At 52.0% G+C, this 19,696-nt stretch overlaps 1 protein-coding gene across 4 annotated transcripts in view; it reads right to left on the bottom strand.

Annotated features, from left to right (window-relative positions):
* The window catches only part of MYH11 (myosin heavy chain 11), a 123,723-nt gene that overhangs the window by 52,152 nt on the left and 51,875 nt on the right, over positions 1 to 19,696 (bottom strand). For 2 of the 4 annotated variants that reach the window (XM_058711063.1, XM_058711061.1), the window contains exons 5-9: positions 8,954 to 9,056; positions 7,429 to 7,449; positions 5,175 to 5,267; positions 3,673 to 3,736; positions 758 to 856 (exon numbers count right to left, since the gene is read on the bottom strand). In XM_058711063.1, coding sequence (XP_058567046.1) covers positions 758 to 856; positions 3,673 to 3,736; positions 5,175 to 5,267; positions 7,429 to 7,449; positions 8,954 to 9,056 — 380 coding nt within the window. The remainder of the gene's footprint in view (positions 1 to 757; positions 857 to 3,672; positions 3,737 to 5,174; positions 5,268 to 7,428; positions 7,450 to 8,953; positions 9,057 to 19,696) is intronic. The other 2 variants (XM_058711064.1, XM_058711062.1) reach the window with 1 other exon arrangement.

The following is a 19,696-nucleotide window of genomic DNA, read 5'->3' as shown; positions in this document are numbered from 1 at the left end:
AGTCTTAAAATTATTACTGGAATTTAGACTGCACTATGTACCTATATTCACTGGTAGATTCCTTTTTTTCAGGTATGTGATTTGCATATCCTTTTAAGAATATGCGGGGCGCCTGGGTGGCTCAGTCGGTTAAGCGGCCGACTTCGGCTCAGGTCATGATCTCACGGTCCGTGAGTTCGAGCCCCGCATCGGGCTCTGTGCTGACCGCTCAGAGCCTGGAGCCTGTTTCAGATTCTGTGTCTCCCTCTCTCTCTGACCCTCCCCTGTTCATGCTCTGTCTCTCTCTGTCTCAAAAATAAATAAACGTTAAAAAAAAATTAAAAAAAAAAAGAACATGCCAAAAAAAAGGGGGGGTTGGTTAGCAAATTGCGGTAAGTTCAGACATACATGCAATTTCCTACTGGAATCTGGTATACTGTATATTGCATTTATGGGAAAAATATCTCCCCTACCATTGACAGATGTTAACCACACGTACTGTGGTGACCATTTTGCAATATATACAAATATAGAATCATCACGTTGTATACCTGGAAGTAACATGTTATATGTTAGTTATACCTCCGTAAAAATACTTTTTTTTTTTCTACCACAGAGGTGAACAAACTATGGCATACTGCCTACTTTGTAAATAAAGTTTTATAGTAATACAGCTATGCCCACTGGTTTACATATTGTCCATGGGAAGGGCGGAACCCTATCCCCCACTGGTACCCCCCCCCCTCCCCACAGGGATGCATCCTCACAGGTCACTTACTTTTCATCTTGTCCTTCGCTCCAGCAATCAGGTAGTAAAAGATGTGGAACGTCCTCTCGTCTCTGGCTTGGCGAATGGCCCGAGACTTCTCCAGCAGATCTGGTTTGGGAGGAGTTAAGAATTCCAGGGGATACCACAGAGTGTCTCCTTTCGGGAACCCAACCTTCCTCCCTATCCCTGTCTCACCAACTGAGGGAGGGGGCCTCTTTTAAGCCTCACCAACTATCGTGGGAAGTAAAGGCAAATATTATTTGCATTTTCAATATAGGGAAACGGAGGCTCAGGGAAGGAGGTCGTTTTCCGAGAGCACACAGCTAGCAGGTCGCAAAGCCATGTGTGGGTGGCCAAAACCACCCTGGCCAAGGGGCTGGGGCTCAACTAGCCTGGGGAAAGGGAACGTGAACACAGCCCTAACGAAGGAAAGGAGGGCCTGTTGCCCTGTGTAGGGGCAGGGAGACCACGGGGGTCCCGGATGGTGGCGGAGGGCACACGGGCGGCTGGGAGGTTGCACCGGGTAGATTTCTTCTCCTTAAGTGTGATGTTGCAGGACTGTGGGGCAGGCCCTCCCGGAGCCCTAAAACCAGCCAGCAATTGCCTCTCCCTCCTGAGCCCATTGCCACCTGTGCGGCCTTAGAAGGCCCGTAAACACCCAGGTCGCCGGCCCACCCCCGGAATTCCAGGTCAGCAGGCCTGGGAAGCACCGGGGGGTCTGTGTGTCAAGCAGGCAACGCAGGGAGCACACTGTCCCAGTCACTGACCCGAAGGGCGGAAGCTGAGGGACGGGGCCTCTGCCCAGGATTTGCCACCAACACCAGAAATGAACAGTTGAGAAGCGTGTGTGACGGGACCAGAGAACAGACCGTAAGACAGAATCTTCTTCTTCTTCCCCCCGAGAGGGGGCATCTCAGCCCAGAAAGGGCACCTGGTCTCAGTGTGGCTGGGCTGGCTGGAGGCCCGGGGCCCGCTTCCTACCGAACCAACGGGAAGCTGTGCCTGTAAAGCCTCAAGAATCTGAGCTCCACCGGCCCGCCAGTTCCCAGCTTCTGCTCATCCGCACCCCCGTGGAAGCTCGGGGCAGCTCCCAGAGTCGGGCCAGAGTTCCAGGACACCCAGTGAGCCCAGGGCCCAGGCCGGTGCCCCACCCCCTCCCACAGCAATCCCTGTGTAAAGTTAGTGGTTATAAAAATACCACAAGTTCTACAATCTCTTTTCCCAACAGTTTCAGAAGTTTCTAGATTTGTGGACAGACCACTGTGGACATACTACGAACATTCTAGAAGGTTCTCAATGGCTCTGAGGGAGCCCACTGATAGTCCTGCAGCCAAAGATGTCATTGTTCTCTTACGGGGAACAAAGAGACTACAAAGAGCCTCGTGTGTGCTCAGCGGGTTTTACCGCCAGCCGAGTTTTGGTTTCCAGAAGTTTCTGGGTTTTAGAATCTGTGGACCTATATTAGAAGAGGCCTTGTGAGGCAAAACCACTCTTCATGGCCTGACACAGCAGAGCAGGGGAGAGGACACCATCTAATCCAGGGGATCTGGGGGGCACAGAGCAGAAATGCGTGGCCCTCTGTTCTTTAGCAGTTAGGGTTTTGCTGATTTTAATACAGAGTCTGGTTCTCACGTGTGACTTCAAGGAGCTCCCACTGGCTGTGGATGCCTCCCTAGATGAATACAGACATCGTAGGCCAGATGAATACTGATTTTCTGGGGGGAAAAAGTCCGAGTGGATTAAAATGGAAAATGACCCAAGAGAGCGATGATGTGACACCCACGGATGTTCACTTCCGGCCAAGCCCTGGGCCAAGGGCCATGCGGGTCATTTCATTTAAATGACAATTTAAGAGCCGCCCCATAGGTAGGTGCTGTTATCACCCCCCTTTCACTGGTGGCAAAAGCGAGGCTCAGAGGGGCGCCTGGGTGGCTCAGTCGGGTAAGCATCCGACTTTGGCTCAGGTCATGATCTCGTGGTTTGCGAGTTCGGGTCCCGCATCAGGCTCTGTGCTGACAGCTCAGAGCCTGAAGCCTGCTTCGGGCTCATTTGCTCTCTCTCTCTCTGTGTGTCCCTCAAAAGTAAATAAACATTAAAAAAAATTTTTTTTTAAATGAGGCTCAGAGAGGTCAAGTGACTTGCCCCAAGCCCCACAGCAAACGAGGCAGAGCTGAGAATGGACGGAGACCTGAGCCACTCCAAATACCCCCCTCATCCAGGGCACCAAAATGCAACTAGAACATTCCCCAGGGTCCCAGGAGCCAAGCAAATGCTCCACAAGCAGCAACAAAAACACAACGTCCTTGGGCCTGAGAGGCACCTGCATGCTTCTCAGGTGGATCCGTCACCAGACCATAGACTTGGTCCCCGAGTCCAGACATTTCCGAGGGGCTCCGCTCTGCCATCCAGATTCTCTCCTTGGGGGCAGATTCTTCCTCCACCTTTTCCTATCTCTGGGCTGGACACCGGTCACAGACCAGCTCCCTCAGCAGCACCAGGGGTCCACGGCTCAAGGAGGATGAAGGCAAGATCACGCAAAAGCCAATCCTCAACCGGCCTCATTCTGCCCCTCGTGTGGTTCTGAGAGCCGTACATGAGTTAATTCATTCTCCCAATCCCTCTGAGAAGCAGGCAGTATTATCACCCCCACTCCACTGACGAGGCACAGAGAGGTCGAGTAACTGGCCCAAGGTAACTCAGCTAAGGAGAGGTCAACCCAGAATCGAAGGCAAGCTGTTTGGGGTTCACAAGCGGGGTCCGCATTTGTGGGACCACAACAACCCCAGGCAGATTTGTTCTGGAAGGAGCCCAAGAGCCTGGGGACGGAGGGGCCGCTCTGCCACCTTTCTTGGGCCTCTCAGGCTCTAGGGCAGGAGGTGGGTTACGGGGCGGGTCCCGCGTGGCCCAGGCTCAGCAGAGGATACACGTCTCGATGTTGGCTCCCACGATGTAACCAGTGACATCGAAGTTGATGCGGATGAATTTGCCCTGCCAACAGGAAAACACGGTTCACGGGGGGCTCCCCAGTCTCAGCTCCTCAGCCCCCACCCTGCAGGCGAGTGGAGACATGTCGGGGAGCATTTGGGGGTGGGAGTGGGGGGACAGAGAGAGTTTCTTGCAAACACTCAGAATCTCACAGGTCAGCATGTCGGAAGGAACTACCACCAACTGAGCTGGGGGAGGATCCAGGCCTCGCGATGTGAAACACATTCGCAAATCAATTTCATTTGGCTCTTGCACTGGCCTTTGGCCAGTCATGGCAACCCCCGTTCGTTTATTTGTTTAAATTTATTTTTAAATTTTTGAGAGAGCGTGCGTGCAAGTGGGGGAGGGGCAGAGAGAGAGGGGGACAGAGGATCTGAAGCAGGCTGCACGCTGACAGCAGAGAGCCCGATGTCGGGCGCAAACTCGCGAACTGTGAGATTATGACCTGAGCTCAAGTGGGACACTTAAGCGACTGAGCCACCCAGGTGGCTCTGGTTATCCCCATTTTCAAGGTGGGAAAACTGAGGCTGGGCAAGGTAGTACGACCCGCCCAAAGGGATACTGCTCCTGAGAGGTAGAACCGTAAGTAAGGAGAAGGCAAGTTTTGGGGCAGCCGGTGGCTGGAGGGCTCCCTCCCTGCCCCCACCCCAGAAGCATGCTGGCTCAGCCACAACCCACCAGGGTCAAGTTCATCCAGCTGGGAATTAATCCTCCTCTTTGGGACATGTGGGCCATGTCTTCATGTCATTGACCACCCACTTTCAGGGTTCTCCTGCCCCTTCCTTAGGCTCAAGTGAGAAAGGGAGACCCTTAGAGCCCAGGGACGCATCTGTGGGAAGGTGGCGGGGACTCTCAGCTCCCCAACTAGACCACAGACTTCATGAAGGCTGGAACAGCTTCTGCACTGCTTGCTACAATCCTGTGAGCCTAGTGCAGCATCTTAGTACACAGTGGATGCCTAATAACTAACCGAGCCACTGAGAAAACAAAAGAGAATGATGCCCGTAAAAGCGTACGAGTGACTGTATACAGTAGGCGCCTAATAAATACTTGCTGAAGGATGTACGTGCCTGGACACAGTGGGGGCCCAATTTGCGTTTTGAATGAGCACTGGGTTAAGTGTCCAGCACCTCCTAGGTGCTCAGTAAACGTCTACTGAATAAATGTCAAACGCCTAACAGGTGCCCAGTATACAACAGATGCTCACTGGCTAACCGTTGAGTGAAGAGCGAGCGAGCGAACGAACGAACGAACGAACGAATGAGGGGATGTGTGGCAGGAGCCCTTCCTTGCAGCACCGGAAGATTGAGGCAGGACCGAAGATACGGAACAAAGTGCTGTTGTGATGTGTGCCCTCCACCCCTGCCGTCGCGGGCCCCCTGCATGCACAGACTCTCCATTCTCGGGCAGGGGAGGACTCCACAGGAGTTTTGCTACTTACAAACCGTGAAGAGTTGTCGTTCTTGACCGTCTTCGCGTTGCCAAAAGCCTCCAGAATCGGGTTTGCTTGTAGAAGCTGCTTCTCCAGCTCACCCTAAAAGTTACCCACATCTAGTTAATGGAGAAAGTAACCCAGACACTGACAGTTCTGCCCTAGACGGATGTTGTCCCCAAACTCTGCCCTTCATCTACAGGTTCTCTCCTATCCTATAGCCTACGCTGTTTGAGACTCCAATGACCATGTCCAGGTTTGCTCAAGGATTTCAGGAGAGAAGCAACTGGCTGGGCTGTCTGATAGCTAGGACGCCGGATCCCTAGCAAGGCCACTTTTTGACCAGGGCTTGCTTATCTATACAATGCCATTTCACTCAGAACCGCTGCACAATGTTGGGGATGTCATTTATATCGTAATGAATTCTGCTCCTTGGAGTTGTGCAGTGCACAACCTGCCCTGCTGTCCACGGCGGTCCTGCTACTGCTCATGTTTAACAAACATCTGTCTTCAAGCTAAACCACTATAATCCCTCTCCTGACGGTTTTAGTGTGATTTGTTTTTTTAAGTTGCAATTTTTCTTTTCTCGGGACGAGCTTCCTGAAGTCTTTTACGAAAGACAAACAGAGAATACAAAACCTGCGGGGAATACTTTTAACTGACTGGCAGGAAAAAGCTTCAAAGCAGGTTGCCTGAGCTTCATTCATCAGGTTAAATGCAGCTGAGACTGTACACAGCCCACTGGCCCTTTCTGAGGGGGTCTCCTGTGCACAAACGCGGTCATGTGATTAATCATGGCAGGAAAGGGACAACGAGGTAACGCATGCCGGGAAAGCGATGAGCTGCTTTTGCCTAGCCCCAAAACATGGCAGTTGCAGACTGGTCCAGTGGCCTCCCGTCCAAGCTCCTCCCCCAGGTCTCCCCCGGGGAAAGGCTGGGTTCTGAGGGTTTTTTCCTCGTTCCCTCTGCTGTGCTCCCAGCCCCTTTGCTCAGGCCAGCAGGCCAGGGCTAAAGAGAAGCCAGGAACGGTTCTAGAGGGGGAAAGGAGCACACAGCTCTCTCCCTGGGCCGCTGTACACGGGGAGGGCATCATGGGTAAGCTGTCCCTAAAGGGAACAGTGTTTATTTCTCCAGTGCTCTCTGCAGCTCCCAGAGATGAACCCATCTGAGCGGACCCGCGGACACGTACGAGGAGAGCACGGGGCTCTCCTTGGCTGGTGGGAAGAAAACTAAAGGGATTACTCCTGTCAACCCAAACTTGGGGTCCCAATATCCACCGAGAAAGATTCCCTTTCTAGAATGGGAAATCCAGCTGGTGGGACCAAAAGATCCTTCTCAGGGGGGCTTTAAACATGGGGGTCTGATCCAATCCATTCATGGTGTGGATGATGAGACTGTGGCTCAGAGAAGTTAAGTGACTTGGCCAAGGTCACCCAGGAGCAGATCCCAAACAAGAATCCCAATTGTCCTTCTGATCCACCCATGCCGTTGCCTCCCAGGAGCTAACTAAGATGGGCTCAGGGTGATCCTAGCACATGCTAGGGCTTCTGAGGGTCTCTTCCAGAATGGGACCCATACGTCAGCCCCCCAAGCTCTGCGTTAGAGATGAGTTTATATCTGCAGAGGTCCACGCAGGACCCTGTCGTGTGTCGCGTAGCTGGGGCCTTACCGTGCCACCAAAGCCAGGGCATCGCAAACCCCAAGTCTCCCGGCTCTGGAGCCTCGGGTCAAGCAACAAGCATGCAAAGACAGACACACACTGCACACACATGCACAAGGGCACACTAGTGCGTGGGGGGCAGGGCTCAGGGAAGAAATTTAGGGAGGAGGGAGGAAGGCATGCCACAGCAGCGCCAGTAACTGACTGTCAATCAAGCCAGGGAAGCTGTAGGGACAGGCAGTCCTGAAACGCTCAACCAGATGGGACAGACGCTTCTGGGGCGGTCCAGTCAGGGGAACCGGTGGCAGATGCGTTCGTGGGAAGGGCGAGGAGATTCGCTCTGAACTGGGGACATCCGTTCCTGGCTGGAGGACACCCTGGGGCATTCCGACCGGGGTCCTGCGGCTGGTATACGGGCCCCCACACCACACACTGGCATCCGACCGCCGCAGGACTGCACTCCGGGGAACTGGGTCTGGGCTGGGAAACTCGAGGGCCCCTTCTACCATCAGCTATGGGACTCCGTGGGTGCGTCAGGAGCATGCAGGTATAATACACTCCGTGCCTCCCGTCCACACCAGGAAAACACTCTCAGTTACTCACGTAGGCAAAAGATGGGCCTTGCTGTGGTTGAACGATACAGTATAAAAGAAACGTCAGTGTTATTTCAATCACACGCGCGTCGGGGTCTGGAGAATTAGGATTTCCATTCCCCGCCCCCCGCCCCCCACCAGACAGCCTGGATTCCCCGAGATAACTAGGGAAGCAGCGGCTTTCCTTTGATTCCGTGGCCTTTCTGTTTTGCTTGCTCCCTTTTAACATTTCTCAGCGACTGAGACATCGCAAAAGGCTTTGTCACTGCTGGGGCCGAGGGGGGCTCTTTAAAATGTTATCAATGAGACGCGTCTGAGACGCGTTTGCGCGCACAGAGAACAAAGCGTCTGGCACATCGTAGGCACCTGGTAAAGACCAGTTATTAAGCGTTATTATTTCTTATGTCGAATTACGAATACGGGGAGGGAAAAGACGGCGGGAAGCAATGTTTAACTGCCAGGTAAACTTAGCTGCGGGGTTCTAGGTTCCTACACGCTGTGCCAGAGACAGCGGGGAAAGGCAGGACCCTGAGTCTCCCCCAGGGTTCCAGCGCCCGTGCCTGCTCCCCCAGCGCCTCCGGGCCAGCTGTCCCTGTGACTGAGTCACCTGCGAGGGCTGGAGAGCAAGACCCGGAATGGCAGGAACCGGGGGCCCCCCCAAAGCTGTCCCGAAGCATCCACTCTGCCATCTCCCCGGCCCTAGACCTTGAGACAGAGCGCCCCACTGAGTGTCCCCTCTTGTGGGACAGATGAGTCAGCGCTAAGACAGAGGAGGAGAGGGACGGGCCGAGAAAGGGAGGATTCCAGAAACGACAATTCTTTTCCTTCCGAGCCCTCAGGCTGCGGCAGCGTGGGTTTATCTGCATGGTTATTTGACAGTCTCTCTCCTCCCCAAGCGTCTAGAAGCCCAGTGGGTTAGAATGACGGCATCGCTCGGACTCAGCACCGGACCCCATCCCGCGATGCCCGCCACCCAGCTGATACTCGGGCAATTGAGCTGGACCAAAGGCCAGAGCTGGGTGACGCTGGTATTCCCAGGCCCTGCGGTCCCAAAGGGGCACGTGGAAGAGGGACAGGTGCGTCTCAGCTCTAGGGAGTTTACAGCAGTGGTTCTCAATCAGGGGCACCTGGGGATGCCTGCAGAGGTTTTCGGTTGTCACCACCTGGGACAGCCTCTAGTGGGGAGAGGCCAGGAGGCTGCTCAAAGTCCTAAGGCACCTAAGGCAGCCCCACAACAGAGAACGGACTGGTCCAAGATGGCAATTCCCAGTACTGGGAAGCCCTGAGGTGAAGCACGGGTCCTTGCGGGGGCAGGAGAGGGCTCGTCCCGTCTCATGGAACAGGACCCTCAGGACGATGATCCTGGCTGAGGCGAGGAAGCAGCCGGACCCTAAGGGCGCACCCGGGTGGGAAAAGACCACCCTTGTGAGTTGCTGGGGCAAGGGGCCGGTAAATATGGGCCTGGCCCTCTCACCAGAGCCCAGAGACCCGTGTGCTAGGTCACGACCACAACCACGGAGGGGTGCTGCACTCACCGTGATGCTTGTGTCCTTCTTGCCCTTGTGGGAGGAGGCCACCACGGCCAGGTACTGGATGACCTTCTTGGTGTTTTCCGTCTTCCCGGCTCCAGACTCACCTCTGAAAGACACGGGAACAGTGAGCCGCTGGAAATCGCTGCCCCCGGTGCTCTGCGGGTATCTTTCTGCAGCTCTGGGTCATTTGCCAGGGAGGCTTGCCCAGGGTCGTGCCACCGGGACGGAGCTGGGCCGGGCCTCAAACGCTGGCCACTCGCTCCATCTACTCCTGAGACGATGCAAGAAAGAATTCAGATGGCAAGACAGAAAGAGAAAAACTGAGTTTTCCCACCAAGGTCCAAACTTAGGTTTATTTGGACTCCTCTGGTTTTTTTTTAAGTTTATTTATTTATTTTGAGAGAGGGTGCAAGAAGGGGTAGGGGCAGAAAGAGAGGGAAAGAGAGAGAATCCCCAGCAGGCTCCTCTCTGTCAGCACAGAAGCCAACAAGGGACTCGAACCCACAGACCATGAAATCATGACCTGAACCCAGAAAGAACAGAGCAGAAAGAACACTGAGTTCCTCTATCCCCCTGGAGCTCGAGGTGCACAGCCTCCGTCACCACCAACGTCCCCCACCGGAGCGTTACGCTTGCTAGAATCAATGAATACACTGACACAGCCATCACCCAGAGTCCAGAGTTCACCAGAGTTCGCTCTTGGTGTTGTGCGCTCTATGGGTTTGGACACGTGCCTAATGACACAAACCCACCATTATAGAACCACACAGAATAGTTACTCTGCAAATCATCTACTTTTAAGACATCACTAGCTTTGTTACCAATAGAAAGATCAGGCAAAGGGCAGCCTTCCAGGAAGGAGATAGGTACCTCTCACAGTACCAGAACCTAAAGTCAAAGATTTAGAAGCTTCCCTTACAGGTTATCTTACCAGCTGTTGGGCAGATATAAGCCACTTCATCCTCTGGTGAAGCCCACTCTGATTGTCAGGTGGCTAGCTAATGATCTGAGTCAAACATCAAAGAATGAACCTGGTTGAAGTAATTCACACTAAAGTGTAAATGACTGATACATTCAGATGAGCAGAGCATTGTTTGTTTTTTCAAAAGAGTACTCCTAGAAAATGAGCAGATTTTTTTTTTTTTAATCAAATGGCTTTTTCACACCACCTGCCTCTCTTGGCCACCAAGGATCATCATAGTGGGACTGTTTAATCTGAGGTTTCCAGATACTGCCTCTAACTCTCCCATTCTTTCTAGTTAATTGGAAAGACAGGGCCTCAACCAAAACTTTCGTCCCTTCTTGTCCTCCCCTCTGGTTTTCTTCTCTTGACTTTCCCTTATTTGCCCAGACTCTGATTTTCTGAGCTTGCTGAATATTCTGAAACACAAGAGAGAATTTTTGTTAAGTCTGGAAAAGAATGCGTCTACCGCGAGGTCAGCTCAAGGTTGTGCACGCTGAACTGGTGCCACAGCACTAGGTCAGTCCCTGCTCTTTTTTTTTTTTCCTAATTAGGAAAGAAAGAAATGAATTTGCCCTGCCAAGGACCTGTTAACAACTTTGCTCAGGGCTAAAAAAAGAAACACGTGCCCTGAATTTCCGGACCTAGCACCGCGGGGACCGACGTCCAGACATCAGGTGTCTGATCTCCAGGTATGAGGACACATCCTCAAGCCAGCCTCAGTACAGCCCTCTCCCTCTTCCTAATGGTCTTTATCCCAATGGCCACATTATTTCATGTGGCTTCAGAGGCACTTTGTGAATGGGGAGCCGTGGAGTCATTATGCCCATTTCTTCAGGAGGAAAGAGTCCAAACCAAAAAAAAAAATTTAAGGAGAGTTGACTTTTTTAGGAGTAGAGGCCCTACGCTCACCGTTTCACACGCGTTGTCTCCTTTACCTTCCCTCCCCTAATCCTGAGGGTAGGACATATCACTTCCTGGTTATTACAGAAGCGGAACTCTGGCCCAGAGTGGGTAAGCAGCTTGCCCTAGGTCACACAGCAAGGCAAGGACACAGGTCTCTGATGCCGATGTCATCAGGACTCTTTCTACTGCATTTTGCCCAGTCATTCCATAAGACAGGCACAACGCTCGGGGGACTTGCTTTAGCACTAAGGCCAGAAGAAGGGCACAGGAAAAGGAATTGATGTTTGTTGAAGGCCTACACTCTGCTAGGCACTGGGCTCACGAATCTTTTCATAAACCTCCCAACAACCTAATGAAAGACTCACTGATGATCCCCATCACCCCCCTGGGGAAACTGAGGCTCAGAGAGGTTGAAGGAATTGTTGGAGATCGTGACTGCTCCTGCTATCACACAAAGAGGTAATGGAGAAGAAGTGAGGTCTCGGTGTGGGTCTCTTCGATGCCACAGCTGCTGTTCTGCCCATTGCCTTTTTATTTTGGTAAGCGAGAAAAGAGGATGGAGTGTTGAAAAGACAGAGTGAAACCCAGAGTGAAGCCCTCTCCATCAAAGGGCTCTTCCATATATGTGGGAGTCTTGACTCGCCTTGGCAGGCTCTTTGAAAATGTAACCAGGGACCAAATGAACCCAACTACTCAGTCATTTACACCTTAGTATGAATTACTTCAATCAGGCTAACCTCAGAATGCTTGACAGACATCATCCGGGCTGAAGGGGCTAGCTTCTGATCAGAGCAAGAAGGAGGAGAGAAAATCTGAGCGTGGGAAGTCACATGGCAGGTGGTCCTGAGCCTAATTCAGATCTGAGGCAAGAGTCAGGATGCAGTATACCCAGCGTCCAGATCCCCAGATGCTCTCCTTTCCCATTATAACCTCCTCATTTTCCATCTTTATTTTCAGCCTCTCCTGCCTCTTCTCTTTTACAACAAAGATGTGGCATGACCATGATTGTGGCCTTGGCCTTCCACCTTACAAGGGAGGGGAAGAGGGCCATACACTCCAGGAATCAGCTCCTCCCCCTGTGGACTGCTTGGCTCAACAGTTTCCAAGTTTTATTGATAAAAATAAATTGTCTTGGGAGGTTGTGCCAAAGCAAACACCCCAAGCTCCAGGCTCATGGGTGTCTGAAGATTGATGTGCTCTGGGCTGCTTTCAAAACATTAGTATCTTTGCTTTTTTGCCCTCTGATCTCTGGGGGTGAAGATGCCTTCCTGATCCTAGCACCCTAAACCGCTGTCCTGTTTCATAGGGCCCTTGCTGCCTGGTCCCCTCCTCGCGACCGTGCAAGGCCTCCTGGCCGTGTAATTACCCCACTGCCCAGTCCTGCCCCAGCGGCAATGATCGCTTATGTTGCTGCCGTCTTCAAATTCTTAATGCTTTTTGAATAAAAGGCTCTGCATTTTCATTTTGCATGATTTTACACATCATGTTGCTGGTCCTGGATCCCAGGGCTGAACCCCATTTACAAGCCCATTTCAGCCTGCGGTCTGCCCTTGGCATCAAAGCCAAATTAGCTCTGGGTTTCAAGCTGTTCAGTCCCCAGTCCTCAGGTGACTCCTGCTCCTGTCCTCTAGCTGTCCAACTCCTACATACCCTGCAAAGCCCAGGTAAGCATTGCCTCCCTTCTGAATACTGCCTCTAGGCAGAAGCAATGCCACCTTCCCCCGAAGCACCAATCAGCAGAATAGCACAATGGGCTCCAAGGTGAGACTGAGTTCAAATCTCTGCTCCGCCAGTTACCGGTATGACCTTGGGCAAATATAAATCACGTCCTATTTTCCCATTGGATAATCCAGGAGGTAGCAAACCATTCCTGTGAAGAGCCAGACAGTCAATACTTTAGGCTTCGTGGGTCATGCATTCTCAGTCCCAACTACTCAGCTCTGCCGCGGTAGCAGGAAAGCAAGTAAGCACGGCTGTGTGCCAATAAAACTTTATTTACAAAAATAGAGGAGGGCCTCATTTGGCCCACTGGTCAGAGTTTGCTGACCCCTGGCTGTATCTCCTTGTGCTCTCCTGTCCACTTTAAAGTTTAAAATCCTCCCCAGGGCCTAGAAGACCCCCTTACCGCCCTCTGATCTCCCCCTCCCCTACTCCCTTCTCTCTTAATCCAGCCCCTCGTCACACACAGGTTACTCCTTGAACACACAGCTCTCTCTCAACCCAGGGCCGCTCCATGCCTCACCTATGCTCCCAGGTTTACTTGCACTGTATGAACTGCTTCCTAGACCAGACAGGACTCGGGTCTAAAAATTAGATTTGCTCCCTTTCCAGCTTGTTGACTGCATAATCATCTGTAGCAAATTGTTAGTCCCAACTGGGCTTACCTTGACCCCTGCTACTTTGTCAAAGCTCATATCCTGCTATCAACATGTTGGTCCTCAAATCACTCTGGCTGATTTTAACAATGGCCAAAATGAAATTTAATAAGCAGAGCTAAGCTGATGACAGTTCTGGGGCGACTGGATATATTTGCAAATAACAGCGGAATGGTCGGGATTGCCTTTGCAACAACGGCCAATGCCTGCTTTTTTTTCCCCCCTCAAGTTAGTTAACATACAGTGTAGTTAACTAACTACACTGCCTTGGCTTCAGGAACAGAACCCAGTGATTCATCTCTTACACATGACACCCTGGGCTCATCCCGACAAGTGTCCCCCCTAATGCGCATCACCCATTGAACCCACCCCCTGCCCCCAGCAACCCTCAGTTTGTTCTCTGTATCTAAGAGTCTCTTAGCGTTCGCCTCCCTCTCTGTTTTTCATCTTATTTTTCCTTTGCTTCTCCTATGCTCATCTATTAAGTTTCTCAAATCCCACATAGGGGTGAAATTATATGGTATCTTTCTCTAACTTATTTTGCTTGGCATAATACATTCTAGTTCTAACCATGTTGTTGCCAATGGCACGATTTCATTCTTTTTCATCACCTAGTATTCCATTCTGCGTGTGTGTGGATACACACACACACACACACACACACACACACACACACACTCACATGCCACATCTTCTTTATCCATCATCAGGTGACGGACATTTGGGCTCTTTCCATAACCAGCTACTGGTGCGGCCAATGCCTACTTACTGGGCACTGGCTAGGGGACAAGGAGACTGTCCCCACCCTCACTGAGCTCCCATTCCAGGAGAGGGAGACAGACCCTAGCCAAGGAAATAAGCAATTAGGGTCATTTGAGGGTCTGTTATTGCCGCCAGGGTGGCATGCTGGGGGGCTGAGATGGAGGGGGGGCCATGGGTGGGTCGCCAGAATGGGAGCAGAGCCCTACAAAATGCAAAGGAGCCCCGCAGGAAGGACCAAGGGTAGGGGGCAGCCGGCAGAGGGGACAGCAAGGGCAAAGATCCACCGCAGGGAAATGCCCTGCACACGCAGGGAGCAGGGAGGAGCTGGTGTGGCTGGAGCGTCAGGAGGGAGGCAGGTGGTGGTAAGTGATGAGGGAAGAAAGGGGCCAGATCACGGACAGTCTTCTCAGCCGCAGTGAAGAGTTTTGCTTTCATTCCAATGAGTACAGGAAACCATTTCAGGAGAGGAATGGGGCTTGAGGACCCGTGACGGAAACATCAAAAGTGCAGGCAGCTGATTCTTAGGGGGGGGGCGGCGAAGAGTGGGGCTCACCAGGAGGCAGTGGCATTGCTTTCTCTCTTACGCAAATTAACTCATTGAATCCCACAAACAACCACCCAGCGGAGCACCTATTGCCCCATTTTACAGATGGGGAGACTGAGGCTCGGAGAAGTTAAGCGACTTGGCTCTGGGAGCATACAAGCTGGTTGGTGATAGGGCTGACCTCAAAACCCAAGAGGTTTGACTCTGAAATCCACACCCTGCTGTGCCATATAACTTCTCACAATGAGTAGCTATGGAAGGAAGGAAGGAAGGAAGGAAGGAAGGAAGGAAGGAAGGAAGGCAGGCAGCCAGGCATGAATGAGACATGGTCACAGTGGGGAGCAGGGGGAGCACGGCTGCAGGAAGTTTAGTTAGGGGGCTACCGCGGTGGTCCAGGCAAGAGGTGAAAGGAGCCTGAACGAGACATGGGCAGAATCAGAGGAGTGGACGGAGGTAAGAAATACTTCAGAACCATGCTAATGCAGAAAACACTAGCTATAGGCTATTTAAATTAGTTAAAGTCGGTTAAAAAAAAATCCAGCCCCTCAGTCACATGAGCCACGTTTCAAGTTCTCAGCAGCCATCAGCACACAAAGCCTTATTGGCCGGCACTGTTTTATTTATGTATTTTTTTAAATGTTAATGTTTATTTATTTTTGAGAGAGAGAAAGAGCATGAGCGGGGGAGGGGCAGAGAAAGGGGGAGACACAGAATCTGAAACAGGCTCCAGGCTCTGAGCTGTCAGCACAGAGCCCGACGTGGGGCTCGAACCCACAAACCACAAGACCATGACCTGAGCCGAAGTCGGTCGCTCAACCGATGTTGTGGGGCGGTTCCCTTTTCATCCTCACGGCCTCTCCATAAACTCGGCTCAGAGAGGTTAAGTGACCTGTGCAGGGTCACACAGGTCGGAAGCCATCTGCAAGTAAGCCATACTCTTCCCTGCTCCTCTCTGGTACAACGTTAAATCCGTTCACTCAGCAGATGTGGACAAGAAATGCCATGTCCCTACAGATGCCGACGAGCAATGCTGTTTCTTCCTGGGAACCTTGGGAGGTGCGAGGCTCACACACACGCCTGGGGCACAGGTGCTCCAAAGGCTCCCCCCAGCTGCTCACTCTATGACGTTGTTTTATGTGCCTTTCTGTTTAAAGACCTTTTACCATATATATTGTTGATTCGCTAACATCGAACTCATGGCCAACAGCCCTGTAACTCATGTCTGAATGAAGGTCATCCAACCCATGAATTTTCTCTGTCGGGCATATCCAACTGTCTTGTGCTTAGGAAGCCAACACTTCAGGGCGCCTGGGTGGCTCAGCTCCTTAGGCATCCGACTTCGGCTCAGGTCATGATCTCACAGTTTGTGATTTTTTTTTTTTTTTTTAATTTTTTTTTCAACATTTTTTATTTATTTTTGGGACAGAGAGAGACAGAGCATGAACGGGGGAGGGGCAGAGAGAGAGGGAGACAGAATCAGAAACAGGCTCCAGGCTCCGAGCCATCAGCCCAGAGCCTGACGCGGGGCTCGAACTCACGGACCGCGAGATCGTGACCTGGCTGAAGTCGGACGCTTAACCGACTGCGCCACCCAGGCGCCCCTCACAGTTTGTGATTTTGAGCCCTGCGTTGGGCTCTCTACTTTCGGGGCAGAGCCTGCTTCGGATCCTCTGGCTCCCTCTCTCTCTGTCTCTCTCTCTCAACGATAAATAAACATTTTTTAAAAAGGGAAGACAGCACTTCAGCTGGAGGCTTGGGGGGCATTATCAACAGCTAAGTCACCAACCAAAAGCCACAACAATGCAAAAACCGTGGTGCTAAATCTAGCATGTGAGGGACACTTGTTCACAGCCAGAGAGCTGAAACAAGGCGGCAGGGTTCCCTCAGCTGGCAGGCCACTCAGACTTTTCCTGGCTCTGCACGTGTCCTCGAACGCCCACACAAGCACCATGAGTATCGGTTGGAGGTTACAAATACATATCAGCAAGTAGCAATGAATTTGCAAATATGGCATCAGTAAATAATACGGACTGATTGCACGTATATCCTTATATACACGCTTACATTTAGTTCTTAAGTCCGGAAACAATCAAAGCTACAATCCACGGCCGGGGGCGGGGGGCGGTTAAATAAAATATGGCATGTCTGGGCAGTCACTAGGAGGAGGGACACTGGTTTATGTCTGATGAGATACAACACACTTCGAGGGCACTGCTGAGTAGAAAACACAAGGGCAGACCAGCACGCACAGAAGGCAGCTGGATCCTCCTGGGGAGGGGAAAAGACCCGCGTAGCCCCGGGAACACCGGGTCAGCGTTCTCCTGCGGCAGAAGTTGTCTGGGGCAGAATCACAGCCGCCCCTCGAATGGTGTGAGCCTTCCAATTTGCCACAGTCCCCACCACTCCCTATTGTGCTCCTGGCCTAAGCCACCCCTTCCTGTCACCTGCCAGGCTCCCCTGAGCATCTGTCTCTGTCAATCCTGGTCTGGGGATACAAAGAATGTTTGTAAGCAGCTATCTGTAGAACCCCTGGCCACGCCTAACAATGCATCAAGATAATATGGGCACACTGATCATGAATATGAATCGCTACCATTCATTGTCACTCCGGACATTTCTTCCCCTTGCTTTCGCTTTCATGGCTAAGCAGGAAGTGGCGCTTGTGAACGTAACTTACAAGCAACAAGTCTGTTCACTGCGCACAAAACGGCATCACCGGGCCCTGCTCTCAGTGCTTTCCATGAATTAACCCACTGATTCCTCACGATTGCCCTGTGAGGTGGGTATAGTTGTCCATTTTGCAGGTGAGGAAACTGAGGCTCAGACAGGGTAAGTGGCTCTCATGGCAGAGCTGAGTCCAGGACTCCCTTCTTCCCCGTCTAGCTCATGGGCTGCCCTTAAAGTGAAAATCTAGCCTGTCCTAGAGCCAAAATGGCTTCATGTTGACCTGCTCAGGGCATCAAACTGTCGTGACAGTGTCACTTAGGAGCATAAAGGACCCCAGTACCTCCCCCCACAAAATGCTTTACTTTGTCAGCCAGGAGAGTCGGCTAACAGTCTGAGGACCCCCATCCTGGGCTGGGCTTGCTCCCAGGCAAGGCTCCCCAGGAGCTGAGACCAGGGGCTTCTCTTCAAGCCTTGCAGGCACAGGTAGCCCCAGAAGTCTTTCTGCCACAAACCCTGCACCCAGGGGTCAGCAATCTGGGGGATGAACCAGACAGTCCTACTGCAAAGTGTGCATCAGAATCTCCTGGACCCCCTAGTCCTCCCCCAGCTCATGCCTCCCTCCCCTTCCGGGCTCCCAAACGGGCCCCAGAGGGGTGGCATTTTAGCTCCTTTCTTCTGCTGGCAGGGACCCTGCTCCCAGGGCCACGCCACCCCCTCTCCACCCCAAGGCAGACGGGCGCACGCAGTTCCGATCCAGCCATACCCTCGGCGTCCCCCGCGAGCATGCCTGTGACAGTGTTTGCCTCCCTCCCAGCTCACTGGCTGGACTACCTGCTTCACAAGCGCCCCACACTAGATAAAAACGCAGGAGCACCCAGCCCTGCCCCAGGCACCGAGTCAGAAGACGTGGTATATATACACAATGGAATATTACTCAGCCATCAAAAAGAATGGAGGACACCCGGGTGGCTGAGTCAGTTAAGTGTCTGACTCTTGGTTTCGGCTCAAGTCGTGATCTCACTGTCTGTGAGTTCGAGCCCCACATCGGGCTCTGTGCTGACAGCTCAGAGCCTGGAGCCTGTTTCAGATTCTGTGTCTCCCTCTCTCTCTGACCCTCCCCTGTTCATGCTGTCTCTCCCTGTCTCAAAAATAAATAAACGTTAAAAAAAAAATTAAGGGGGCGCCTGGGTGGCGCAGTCGGTTAAGCGTCCGACTTCAGCCAGGTCACGATCTCGCGGTCCGTGAGTTCGAGCCCCGCGTCAGGCTCTGGGCTGATGGCTCGGAGCCTGGAGCCTGTTTCCGATTCTGTGTCTCCCTCTCTCTCTGCCCCTCCCCCGTTCATGCTCTGTCTCTGTCTGTCCCAAAAATAAATAAAAAAAAAAAAACATTAAAAAAAAAAAAAAAAAAAATTAAAAAAAAAAAAAAGAAACCAAACAGATGAACATAGGGGAAGGGGGGCGGTAGAGAAGAAAGAGAAACAGACCACAAGAGACTCTTAACTATAGAGAACACACAGGGGTGATGGAGGGGGAGGGGGGTCCCCCCCCCCAGACCCTAACAGCACCAGCATATGTCCCCAAGTGGCACCTCTGGGCCCCTTGAATGGTCAGAAAGATCTGATCTGCCTCTTGTCCACACCCTCACCCCAGCCTGTAAGGCCCTGCTCTCTGACCACATCCTCCTGCCCATCCCCTTCTGACCAGCCCTTTCAACTTTCTCTGTCCCCCAAAAGGCAAATGGTCCCACACCCCATAAACTTTGCCCTTGCTGTTCCCCACATGAAACTCTTCTCCCAAATTCTCCCAGGGTTTACTCATCACAAAGATTTGAGCTCATGCTTTGTAAGTGGTTGAGCCAGCATGGGCAGGCTGCAGATCTTTTCCCCTAAACCAATGCACTAAATATAAAAGCCACCAGCCCTGGGAATGGCTCTTCCTAGAAAGAGGGCTTCTTCTGGGGGACACGCTCAGGCCAAACTGATCTCTCAGTTTCTTACTTAGAACATGCTGCATCTGACCCCAGGCCTTTGCATGTGCTGCAACCGCTCCCCTCCCTTCTTCTTTGCCATTTCTGCCCAGCAGAAGAGGGGCACCTGGGTGGCTTGGTCAGTTAAGCATCCGACTCTTGATTGTGACTCAAGTCAGGATCTCATGGTTCGGGAGTTCAAGTCCCTCTTCGGGCTCTGCGTCGACAGAACAGAGCTTGCCACAGCGCTACTTTGGAGAGGCCTTTCCTATTTTCCCTGGTTCGAACAACTCCCATTTACACATTCTCCTAGTTCCTAATATATTTCATTCTTTGTAACTTTCACAGTTTGTCATTATACATTTACTTCGGTGATTTAAAAAGTGTGTATGTATTTTTTTTTTTCTAGTTTCTGAAAGGTCGTCCCTTCACAGGGTGAAGCAATAAATTCAAAGAGCATAAAAGACAAGTATGTGACTTTTGTCCTCCTGCTGTTTCCCTCTTGAGAAAAGGGATCCTTGAGAAGAAGGATCCTGTTTATTTTGGGCTCATTCCCATCTGCCTAA

The sequence above is a fragment of the Neofelis nebulosa genome, chromosome 18 (genome assembly GCF_028018385.1).
Source record: "Neofelis nebulosa isolate mNeoNeb1 chromosome 18, mNeoNeb1.pri, whole genome shotgun sequence".
Taxonomy (NCBI): domain Eukaryota; kingdom Metazoa; phylum Chordata; class Mammalia; order Carnivora; family Felidae; genus Neofelis; species Neofelis nebulosa.
This window is presented reverse-complemented; position numbering and strand designations above follow the sequence as displayed.